This window comes from Vulpes lagopus, chromosome 3 (genome assembly GCF_018345385.1).
Source record: "Vulpes lagopus strain Blue_001 chromosome 3, ASM1834538v1, whole genome shotgun sequence".
NCBI classification, from domain to species: Eukaryota; Metazoa; Chordata; class Mammalia; order Carnivora; family Canidae; genus Vulpes; species Vulpes lagopus.
In genome coordinates this window covers 159,715,471-159,727,547 of record NC_054826.1, presented here as the reverse complement: position 1 = coordinate 159,727,547, position 12,077 = coordinate 159,715,471, and the positions used below count along the sequence as shown (strand labels likewise).

At 33.9% G+C, this 12,077-nt stretch overlaps 1 protein-coding gene across 1 annotated transcript in view; it reads left to right on the top strand.

The window, feature by feature from the left end:
* The window catches only part of MSH4 (mutS homolog 4), an 80,028-nt gene that overhangs the window by 48,816 nt on the left and 19,135 nt on the right, over positions 1–12,077 (top strand). Inside the window, exons 11-16 of the mRNA XM_041748584.1 lie at positions 703–767; positions 1,907–2,076; positions 4,039–4,175; positions 5,178–5,281; positions 6,583–6,707; positions 8,902–9,102. Coding sequence (XP_041604518.1) covers positions 703–767; positions 1,907–2,076; positions 4,039–4,175; positions 5,178–5,281; positions 6,583–6,707; positions 8,902–9,102 — 802 coding nt within the window. The remainder of the gene's footprint in view (positions 1–702; positions 768–1,906; positions 2,077–4,038; positions 4,176–5,177; positions 5,282–6,582; positions 6,708–8,901; positions 9,103–12,077) is intronic.

The following is a 12,077-nucleotide window of genomic DNA, read 5'->3' as shown; positions in this document are numbered from 1 at the left end:
TCTTAACTATAGGACACAAACTGAACGTTGTTGTGGGGGGAGGTGGGTAGGGGAAAGGGACATTAGGAGGGCACATGATGTAATGAGAGCACCGGGAGTTATATGCAACTGATGAATCACTAAACCCTACCTCTGAAACTAATAATACACTGAATGCTAATTGACTTAAATGAAAATTTTTTTTTTAATTTTAAAAAGGTTAAATGTGTTTTCCTCATGTTTCTATTTATTTAAATAGTAACCACTCGTAGTTCCCATTAAGCAAAATTAAACCTCTACTTTTACCATGTAAGAATGGAGAAAGAAATTGGTCTATTTGTAAATATGCAAAGTACTTTTTTTAGTTTCATGTATATTTAAAACCCAAGTTTTGGAATTACATGTAGAGTACTCTAAATGTACAACAATAGCTATTTAAATACCTACCTCTAATAAGTAGTTGAATGCTAAGAATTAGTTGAGAAATAAGAAAAAGCCATAATAGTAAAGCAATGGATAGAAGAGCCCTTTATTAGCTCTTTATCTGGAAAATGGGAAAGGTACCATTTGTCCTACCTACATACCTAAAATATCTTTTATGAGTACACAAATGAGAAGATGAAGCAAGAAAACCCTTGGTAAACTGTAAAGTATTAGACAAATGTAAAATGCCGTGTTTAAGTAGTAATATAATTTATTATTTTTAACTGTATTTTTTCACAGATTGCTCTGAAGAACTACAACACACCTTTATTAAGAGCTTACTGTGGTTCCTTGGAAGATAAAAGGTCTTTGTCCCTCAACTGTTAATAAAATATCCGTGCTAATTATTCCTTTCTTCCTGATCATAAATGATTTTAAGGACTCTTAACTGTAATCAATAGAACAATTACTTGAACTCTGGTTAACAACCTTTAAACTATTCATCAAAGTCCTAATTATACATTACATCTTATAAATACCCATAAATAGGGTAACAGCACATTGAGTATTTGTGTTATTAGGCACAAATAATACTAATTAGAATAGTATTAAAAATTGAAATATGCAACTTTAATATTTCTTTTTTTAGCCATTCCCCATGGAAAGATGGGCAAGTATAAAAGTACATATTTCTCTTTTGTAAATCATAAAAGGCCTAATGTAACAAAAAAATAGTAGGTAGAAATATTGAATAAGAGATCTAAATACGGTTTAATTTTAATATCATTTTTAGCAATAGCACCTTTTTGACCAAAAAGACTTGTGATACTTAAGAACTGTTATTTTATTGATTCAGGATTCACATCTTTTGTGAGCCACAAATTGAGGTTAATAAAAATAGAATTACAAATAAAATACAGAACAGAATAAAACAGAAGGTTAGGAAAATAGATGTTACCAGATTTTGATTTGCATGATCACTGCACTTAATTACGGATTATTGTGAAGTTTCTGTTACACTGTCTTACAATATGTGTTTAGTCTGTTTGGCCCCACCTGAGGCAAGGACCATACATTTAATTTTTCTTAGAATCTGAACACTTACAATAGTGATCATACATGGTATAAGTAAATGTTGATTGAGTCAATGAACATGAAGCCAGAATTTTTATAATAGTTCTTTAGGAATTTATTTTATACTCATAGACACAGAGTCAGAGGGTATAATTTGGGATATCTTCTTATTAGCAGTTTATAGAATTGTTCTTGGTGGCTTCATGTTACTTTAGGCAAAATATTTTAAAATTGACATAGTCATGGTTCTAACTTACGTAAGATATATATAACTGAAGTATTCATTTTCAAAATAATATTCAGTAGATTTCAAGAAAATATGTTGTTATATTTAAAATTATATTATTCCAAGAAAATATATCATTAACTGTGACTCAGATTGTGAATTAAAATGATTGCTTGCTTTATTGCCTATAATGTTCTTTTTTAGGTTTGGAATCATACTTGAAAAGATTAAAACAGTAATTAATGATGACACAAGATACATGAAAGGATGCCTAAACATGAGGACTCAGAAGTGCTATGCAGTGAGATCCAACATCAATGAATTTCTTGACATAGCTAGAAGAACATATACAGAGATTGTAGATGACATAGCAGGTGATTTAATTACTTCAGCCTATTTTTCTGTTTTTTTTTTTTAATTTTAGAAATCAAACCTTTTTAGAACATATTGTGCTTTTCTGCTGGTGATAACTAGTCATGCTTGTTTTAATTAAATTTTTATTACCAAAACAGATAAGGTAACACATATTGTCATTTAAAATATATTAAAATATTATTTTAAAAATAAGTATCTCTATCATAATATGTCTGTTCTTTTCTCCAAACTTAAATATAGAGTTTCTTCAAACCTATAGCTACCTGAAGACCAGGAGATATTTGTTTACCTTCATATAACATTGTGTATAAATTAGTTGAAAAATGCAGACTATCATCATTAAGTGGTTTCAGAGACAGAGGTGTAGCATTTGAGCAAGTACAGTAATTCATTTAACAAATTTATGGAGTTTCTTGTAAATTTAGACAATGTTTCAGGTACTAGGGAATATATAGTGAACAAGACAAAATGCCTGTCGTCCTGGAGCTTATGTTATGGTAGGGAAGATAGACAAGAAAGAAACACACATGCACGTGCACGTATGTTTGTGTGAGTTTATATGTATAGATAGGTGCATATATCAATCACATAGCCGATGAAATATCACATGGGCATAAGATATATGATGAAAAATATGTTAGAGAGGTCAGAGAGTGATTGGGTGTGGAAGCATAGAGGATGGAAATGTTTCTAGTAGATTGGATAGCCAAGAAAGGAATTTTACCTGTTGGCAATGGTACAAACTGAACCTCAAGGCATAGGAAGGAAACTGGTTAGAAGGATGGAATAGGGCATTCCCTATTCTAAGAAGTAAGATCAGAAATGAGACTAGTCACCAGAATTTAGTCTTTGGAGGCTGGGAGTTTGGGTTTTTTCCCTAAGTGAATGAAGAAGCACAGAGATATTTTTGCTCTGTGGAGTGAAATTGATCAAGGTAGGTTGAATGAATCTGAGTGGAGCAATGAAGACAGGGAAACCATTTTAAACTATTAGAAGTTAACAAAGCATTTCAGTGATAGCCCTGTACATGAGAAGAGAGAAACACAGAGGTTGAAGGAAGAGATGGTGAGCTAATAATTGAATAGTTATGGCCACGGTAAAGGGAAATTGGTGCTAATTGAAATTTCTAGCCTGAGAGTGGTGTATTGCTGAAAGAAGCAGGAAAATTGTTGGAGGAACTATTTTGAGGAATAAAGATGTTAATTTGAACAAGTAATGTTCAAAGCATTTTTGGTCATCAAGTTAAAAATAGAAATTTAGAACTCTGATAAGTTTGGAGTTGATAGGAAGATTTAGATTTTTTAGGTATTTGTTGAATCACCATTTTCTTTTTGGAATTTTTTGTTTTGCAATAATGTTATATAGAGAGAATTTCTTTGAACTAAATGATTATAATAATTCATATGATTCTCTTTTCAAAAAACTTGAATGAATAACAAATGAAAAAATCTAATATTCTAATACAGAGAGTATAAAATAGTCTTAGTTTAGTTTTTTATTTTAATTTTTATAGTTTTTTTACTTTCAAACTACCTGTCAAAATGACTGACTTTGTACTACCAATCTTTTTCTTAAAAGAATACTTGACCACTATATACGTTAGACATTAAAATTCTTTACAGTTTGGGGCACCTGGGTGGCTCAGTTGGTTAAGTGTCTGCCTTCAGCCCAGGTCATGATCTCAGAGTCCTGGGATCATGTCCCATGTTAGGCTCCCTGCTCGGTGGGGAGTCTGCTTCTCCCTCTACTCCTGCTCGAGCTATCTCTCTTTCATGCTCACTCTCTCAAATGAATGAATAAATTCTTCAAAAAAAGAATAAAAAAATAAAAGTCTTTACAGTTTAAAATACTAACAAGACCTTCCTGTTTATATATAAAGTAAAAAAAAAAAGTGATTTTTTAAAAAACAGAGTAATTTTCTCATTAAAATTCTTTTTGTTTTTCTTGTTTCTGGTCACTAGGAATGATATCACAGCTTGCAGAAAAATATAATCTTCCTTTGAGGACAAGTTTTAGCTCTGCTCGAGGATTTTTCATCCAGATGACTATAGATTGTACAGCCCTACCAAATAATCAACTTCCTTCAGAATTTATTAAGGTTCATTTTGAAATTTTGGTTTGGAAATTATTATTTCTGATTTTGCAGAATTACATTTTGCATATTTCAGACATTCCTTGAATTTTACATCCAAATTTCTGAATGTTCTGTGTATTGCTTCTCCTACTCCTGTCAAACCACCTAACAGTTACACTAATCTAAGGGTGAGGTAGAACTTTTTTTTTTTTTTTTTTTTTTGAAACATCAAACATTGCATTCCACAGTTCTGGAACCTTGGTATGTGTAAAAAAAGGGAAATGAAAAAAAAAAAAGTTCAAAAGATATTTTTGATTAAAGGAATTTGGAAAATACTGTACCGTCTCCTGTTGTAAGTGGTTCTCAATGCACACTTGCCTATTAAAGGTTTAAAAATCATGAAATAAATCTGCTAACATTTTAAAATCCAATATTGCTAAACCCTTGGACCAGGGAAATATTTTTCCTGAAATACATATTAACAAAATGTCTCCATGATATACTAGTTTGGGAAAGTCTAACCTACTCTGATTTTGCTTTCTCTGCTCTCAAGGAGTACTTTTCGACAAAACAAACCATTTAACTTTTAGAGTTTTTAAATACACACTGTATTACCAGGTAATGGGCGATGGATGAAGTAAAGAATGGGTTGAGACACAGTAATGGGATTAGAAATTGAGTGAGGTTCAGATATGGGGCAAGGGCTAAGATAGGTCAGAGGTGGAGCGAAAATTACTGATACCTGTCATGCATAGTACTTGGTAATAAGATGTATTGTCTGACATTTCTGCAGAGCTATTTTAAGACCTCTTCAAATAGTTGTGGAATACAGTAGGTTAAGTTAAGTGCTTTAACTTTAGGCGTGATCTTTTCTTTTTTGCAGACATTATTAGAGATTTTATTTGTGATCATTTATCTCAAAAATTAAAGTAATTAACCTAAATACTTATATTGTTTAAAATCTCTACGTTTTATTTTATAGGAATGTACATACATCTTGACATTTGTTTGTTAATTTCCCAGCAGATATCCAAAGTGAAAAATTCTTACACCTTTACATCAGCAGACTTAATTAAAATGAATGAAAGATGTCAAGAATCTTTGAGAGAAATCTATCACATGACTTATATGTAAGCACATTTGAAGTTTTTGAATATTACAGTGGTTCAGTTTGAGGCACTGAAATAAATTTCATTAATTGGCTTTTTGTCTGACTGCAGAAAATTGTAAAATTATGAATGTTAGCAAGTAAAGAACATTTCCTGGAAGAGCAATTAAAACTTTAAAAATCTCACTGTGATTGTGATCACTCAGCCTCACAGAAGATTCAGGGCAAATCTAATCGCAAAAACAAAACAAAACAAAAACACATCATTTATGTGATAGTTCTGTAGTATGCATTCCACCATGATGTTGAATTTGGCACATCATGGGCTTATCTTGGGCTTGATTCAGTTTATTCTTTTCTTATGATATGTAAGCACTCAACTTCTCATGGCATATGTATGTAGGGGTGTGTGTGTGTGTGTGTGTGTGTGTGTATCCATTGCCAGTCTTTTGCTGTTCATGGAACAGTAGCCGTACATCGGGAAATATGAAATATTTCATATTTCATACATGGGCAGGGGCAAAAAAAGATCATTCATAATTGATGAGCTGAGATTATAAAGATAAATTTTTAACTTTCAAAACAATTTCAGGGCATGAACCACAGAGATTATGAGATATAGTAGGTTTGGGGAATGTATTTCTACTAGTAAGGGAAAGACCAAGACCTTAGTTGAGATCAAGAGTCTTAGATACTTAACCAGCTGAGCCACCTAAGCACCCTTTAAGATTTTATTTTTAAGTAATCTCTACACCCAGTATGGAGCTTGAACTCAGAACTCTAAGACCAAGAGTCACATGTTCTATCAACTGAGCCAGCCATGGGCTGCAAGGAAAACCTTTTATATTATGTCACAGTATAATAACTGCCACATAAAAGCCTAAATAATTCTGTTGTTAGGATGCGTGTGTGTGTGTGAGAGAGAAACAAAATAGTAACTTTTCCATTGAATTTAACATTTGCAAAAAACGCAAAATTATTAGCATTTGGAAGCTGTTTGAAGTATAGGGAGATCTTGTTTGACTTATAAAAATAATTTTATTAATGAAAATTAATTTCTTTTAGTATTTAATAACAGCAGTCACTTCAAAAATGTAGTGTTAAAATACCAGAAGGTGCATTCTGGCTACAAGTGCTGTGAACTCAAGGAACTTCAATTTCCTCATCTCTAAAATGAGGCAGAAGAGCAATAGACTTTATCTGTAGTGTGCAACGGAACTGTGAATGCTACTTTGCCTTAGGCAATGAATTTGATATTGCTTTCCAATTACATTGTATGTCAGTCTTTAAAGCATTACCTGACTTCCAAACATATGCTTTCAGGATTGTGTGCAAACTGCTTAGTGAGATTTATGAACATATTCATTGCTTATATAAACTATCTGACACTGTGTCGATGCTGGATATGCTACTGTCATTTGCTCATGCCTGCACTCTTTCTGACTATGGTAAGTTACTTTCTTTGGAATAAATATGTTGCATACTGAAATTTATATTCTATTCAAGCAATTTTACATAACAATTCTGAATGTTTTGCTTTTTTTATTTTTTTTTACCTTAAATATGGTCTCTTGCTTATGGTCTTAGACCAAGATATAGAATAGAAAAAGTAAAATTACCCTTAAAATTTATTTTAAAAGTCAGAAAATTGTTTACTGAGAAATTAACAAATGAGAAAGAAAATACTGCAAGAAACTTTAAAGGTTCCCCAAATAGGAAAGAATGAAAAACTGCCTTCTTGGTGGAAATGACAATGATCCAAATAGATAAAGTTCAAATCTGAAGACTCATTGGAAGCACTGTAACTAATAGATGAGAGAAATGAATCTCCAAAATGAACATTTTTCTAATGTTCTGAGATGTGAGTATCTCAAGGTAAGGGATTGTATCATATAATTTTGTATCCCAAGTCTTTTGTAACCCTTGAATACAAATGTTAAGTAATATTCTAATATTAAATGAATATTTCAAGTTAACCCCTTGAAATTTCTTATCCAACTTATCAGTAATAACCATACTCCTATATGCAAATTTATGAAATTAGTATGTGATAATTAAGGTTGAATAATTGTGGGCTTAATGTCATTAATAACATTGAAATTTCTAGTTAAAATCTCCAGTAGCATTTCTCAAATACAGTGTCAATGGGAAATAATGATCTTACAAAGATTTTTAAAAATATTTTTATATTTCTTATGGAAATGTTAACTTTTTCAATTGGTATCTTATAAGCCAAAAGTTTCTAGTCTTTTAGGTCTCCTTCGGGGTCAAAACCTTACCTTAAGGATCAACTATTTTAATAGTTTTCTTGACTGTTAAGGTATTTGATGTTGCTTCATCTTAATTTGTGAGGGATTATCCTGAAACTTCAAACCTATAAATAATGTCTTTGGGTGTTTAAAAATACTTTTAAAGTAATTGAAAATTTTTTTTTCTAACGAACCTCTTTTTTATAATGAATGCTTTTGAGTTACCTGTGTTTCCTCTAAAGGCGTGTAGGATTTTAGTGTTTACTTGTCCCTACGCCATCTTCCTCCCTTTACCTTGGAAGGAATTCATAGAGACCTAATCATTATTTGTGTTTTAAATTAACAAAATATTTTGCATCTGTTTTGTCTGTCATCTGGGTATCCCTTTTAACAAAATTTCTGTAAGGGTCTGGACATATTTGGTTTTACTCAATATCCATACCTCACTTGAAAAGCTAATTATGCCAAATTTGAAATAATGCTTAAGGTGGGATTGAGTAAATGTCCAATTTTGTAGTTTTGGCAATTAAGCATTATTTTCAAAGTATTATCAGGGCACCTGAATAGCTCAGTTGTTAAGCATCCAACTCTTGATTTTGGCTCAGGTCATGATCTCAGGATTATGAGATTGAGCCCTGTGTTGGGCTCAGCACTCAGTGGGGAGTCTACTTGATATTCTCTCTCCTCCTCTCCTCCTTCCCCCCATCTTGCACTCTCCCTTTTTTTTTTTTTTTTAAAAAAAAAGTATATCAGTGGTTAGTTGACTCTTTTTAATCTATACAAACCTGAAAATGTTGCTGTTTTGGAGCCCAGGACAATGACAAAGAACTAAATCCATAGTGTTCCCTGGAAGTGAATAAAAGTTGTGGTGGTGGGATGCCTGGGTGGTTCAGTGGTTGAGTGGCTGCCTTCCGCCCAGGGCGTGATCCTGGAGTCCCGGGATCGAGTCCCATGTCAGGCTCCCTGTGTGGAGCCTGCTTCTCCCTCTGCCTGTGTTTATGCCTCTCTCTCTCTCTGTCTCCCATGAATAAATAAATAATTAAAAAAAAAGTTGTGATGGTGATTAGAATGCATTAGTTACAGGGACTCCTTGGTGGCTTAGTGGTTGAGCATCTGTCTTTGGCTCAGGTCGTGATCCCGGAGTCCTGGGATTGAGTCCTGCATCAGGCTTCTCACGGGGAGCCTGCTACTCCCTTGACTTACGTCTCTGTATTTCTCATGAATATATAAAATCTTTAAGAAAAAAATAGAATGCATTAGTTATAATCTAGAGGGATTTAGGATAAAATAATGTTATTGTCCCAAATTGACCCTAATAAAATCCCACATATATACCACACAGACTGTTAAACATAAATATATTAATCTTACAAAACCTTTTTTCTTTTTTTAGTTCGGCCAGAATTTACTGATACTTTAGCAATCAAGCAGGGATGGCATCCCATTCTTGAAAAAATATCTGTTGAAAAACCTATTGCCAACAATACCTATATAACAGAAGGAAGTAATTTTTTGATCATAACTGGACCTAATATGAGTGGGAAATCCACATATTTAAAACAGATTGCTCTTTGTCAGATTATGGCCCAGATTGGTAAGTTATGGCTTTACTTTATACTTAGCAATTCTTCTCCCCATTTGAAATGTGTTATGCCTAATATTTTAGATTCCGGTGCCTAAGTAACACCAAAACAGTTTGGAGTAGGTTTTCTTACCTAAAAGTATAATAGGGTCTGTTCTGTAGACCATAACTTTTAATGTTTGCTATTGATTAAGCAACATCCAATTTGGATTGCATTGTACTAAAATTTTTGTAAGATGTAACAGAAACAAAAACTACCTTACTATAACTATTACTGTTGTATCAATTATTACTAAACTGAATCATATCATTATTTCTGATTCAAAACCAAACTTTCTTATGAGAAGTGAAGTAAGTAGGATAAGCTGCTGCTTTTAATAACCCATGTTATTAATTCCCCCAATTTTAACATTGGGGAAAGAAACATCTTTTACTAAATTGAAGGGCTACCAGTAACTCGGGCACAGCACTTGATACAGTAACACATTATGTGTGCATACTCACACATATAAAGTTGTCATTGGCTCAACATTGTCATTTATTTCTTGGTATAGAGGCACAGTTTAGGGGATCCCTGGGTGGCGCAGCGGTTTGGCGCCTGCCTTTGGCCCAGGGCGCGATCCTGGAGACCCGGGATCGAATCCCACATCAGGCTCCCGGTGCATGGAGCCTGCTTCTCCCTCTGCCTATGTCTCTGCCTCTCTCTCCTCTCTCTGTGACTATCATAAAAAAAAAAAAAAAAAAAAGAGGCACAGTTTAGCTCTGAAAACTGGGGTACCTTGAGAACTCTATGAATCGGAAATGAGATGATTTGCCCTAAAACCGTGATTCTTAACCAGGGATGAGTTTGGTCCCACCCCCACTCCACTCTTGCCCCCCAAATTTGGCAAAGTCTGAGACATTTTTGGTTGTCACAACTAAGGGGAATGTAGAGTCCGGAAGTGTTGCTGAACATCCTAAAATGCACAAGACATTCCTCCCTCCCCCCAACACACGTAAGAAAGATTATCCATCCCAAGATGTTAGTAGTGCGGTGGTTGAGAAACCCTGGCCTAATGTAACAAATTGTAAGGGGAATACAGCAATAATAATATTGGTGATACAGGGCAGCCCCGGCGGTTTAGCGGATTAGGGCCGCCTTCAGCCTAGGGCCTGATCCTGGAGATGTGGGATTGAGTCCCATGTCAGGCTCCCTGCATGGAGCCTGCTTCTCCCTCTGCCTGTGTCTCTCTGCCTCTCTCTCTCTCTCTCTCTCTCTCTCTCTCTCTAATAAATAAATAAAATATTAAAAAAAATAATATTGGTGATACAGTGCAGATTTACCCTTACTACTGGGAAAGAAAATCAGAGGTGAATTGGTGAAGAGTAAATATTTTATTGGGTATATAGTTGCATTGGAATGAAAAGGACCAAAAGAAAAAAAGGACATAGTTAATTTCCTTGCTTTTCTAAATAATACTATCTAATTCATATGTGATGGTAATCTTATTTCTATTAGAATAGTTAAGAGGAGCCCTGTCTTTTAAAAAAAAGGGGGGGGGCTATGCAATTGTTGAACATCTCTAATTGTTAGAGCATTCATTACACTGATTTGAAATCTGACTTCTTATAATTTTTACTCATTAGTCCTAATTCTTATCTTCTCTGCATCACAGAATAACTTAATGTCTTTTAATAATAGCCCCTGAAATATTAGAAGAAAATTATTCTAATTCTCTTGTCACTCATTTTAAATCTCTAAAATACCTAAAAGTATATACAATATCTCATATAATCTGACCTTAAATAAACAGAATTTGAGAGGCATGGAAATTAAGAATATAGGCTTTGAAACTAGACCTATCTTGTCTAGTTACTAGCTCTGTGATCTTAGGCAAGTTACCTAGCTTCCTTAGTTTTCCTGTAAATGAAAATTGTAATAGTACCTAATTCTAAGAATTACTGTAAAGATTAAGTAAGATAATGTAAATAAAATACTGTGGACGTAGGGAAGGGTATGAGAAAGAAGGATCGTTTCTAGGTAGAGGTAAGAATGTGTTCTAAAGCACAGAAGTCTTTATTTCTTTGTAGAGCGAACAGTGGCTGTGAGGAGTGATAGGATATAAAGCCAGAGACATGCGCAGGAGCCAGATCATGAAGGGTCTTAGGTACTTCACTGAAGAGATTAAACTTTATCCAGAAATCTGTAGGGAGCTATCTTGAAATTTAAATAAGAGAATGGCGTGATTGGATTTGCCTTTCACACAGATTCTTCTGGCGATGTATTGTTAGAGAAGGAGCCGACCAGAATATCAGTGGTGGGGGGGGCTTCTATAATAATTTATATTTAAAAATGTTGAGAGCCTTTTTGGTGGAGGTAAATATAAATGAACTAAGGAGAAGGTACAAACATGTACTATATATGCTATATCCTCTCCTTGGTACTTTAACGTTTATTTTCCCATTTTATCTTTCTGGAAATCCTGTGAGAAAGCTGTATTTGAGAGATCTGCTTTTGGAGGTGCCATCATTATAATTACTATTGTTATTATTGTTACTTTTATTTTTATTAGTATTATCCTAGCTTTTGCTTTCTTTTCTTGCTATTCCTTTTTCCCTTAGAGACTGATCCTGTTCTTCATCCTTATTTTGGTTTTAAATCCTGGAATAATCAGGGTTTTGCTTCTTCACTCCCATTATTTCACCATTTTGTTGTATATGCTTGATATTTTTATCCTCTTAGGATTTTAGAATGCCTCTTATGTCCCAATCTATATAGAGGTAAGTGTATTAATCAGGTTGATTTGCTTTCAAAAGGTGAATATTGGGCAGCCCTGGTAGCCCAGCGGTTTAGTGCCTGCCTTTGGCCCAGGGGTGATCCTGGGGACCCGGGATCGAGTCCCACGTCGGGCTCCCTGCGTGGAGCCTGCTTCTTCCTCTCTCTGCCTGTGTCTCTGCCTCCCTCTGTATCTGTGTGTCTCATGAATAAATAAATAAAATCTTAAAAA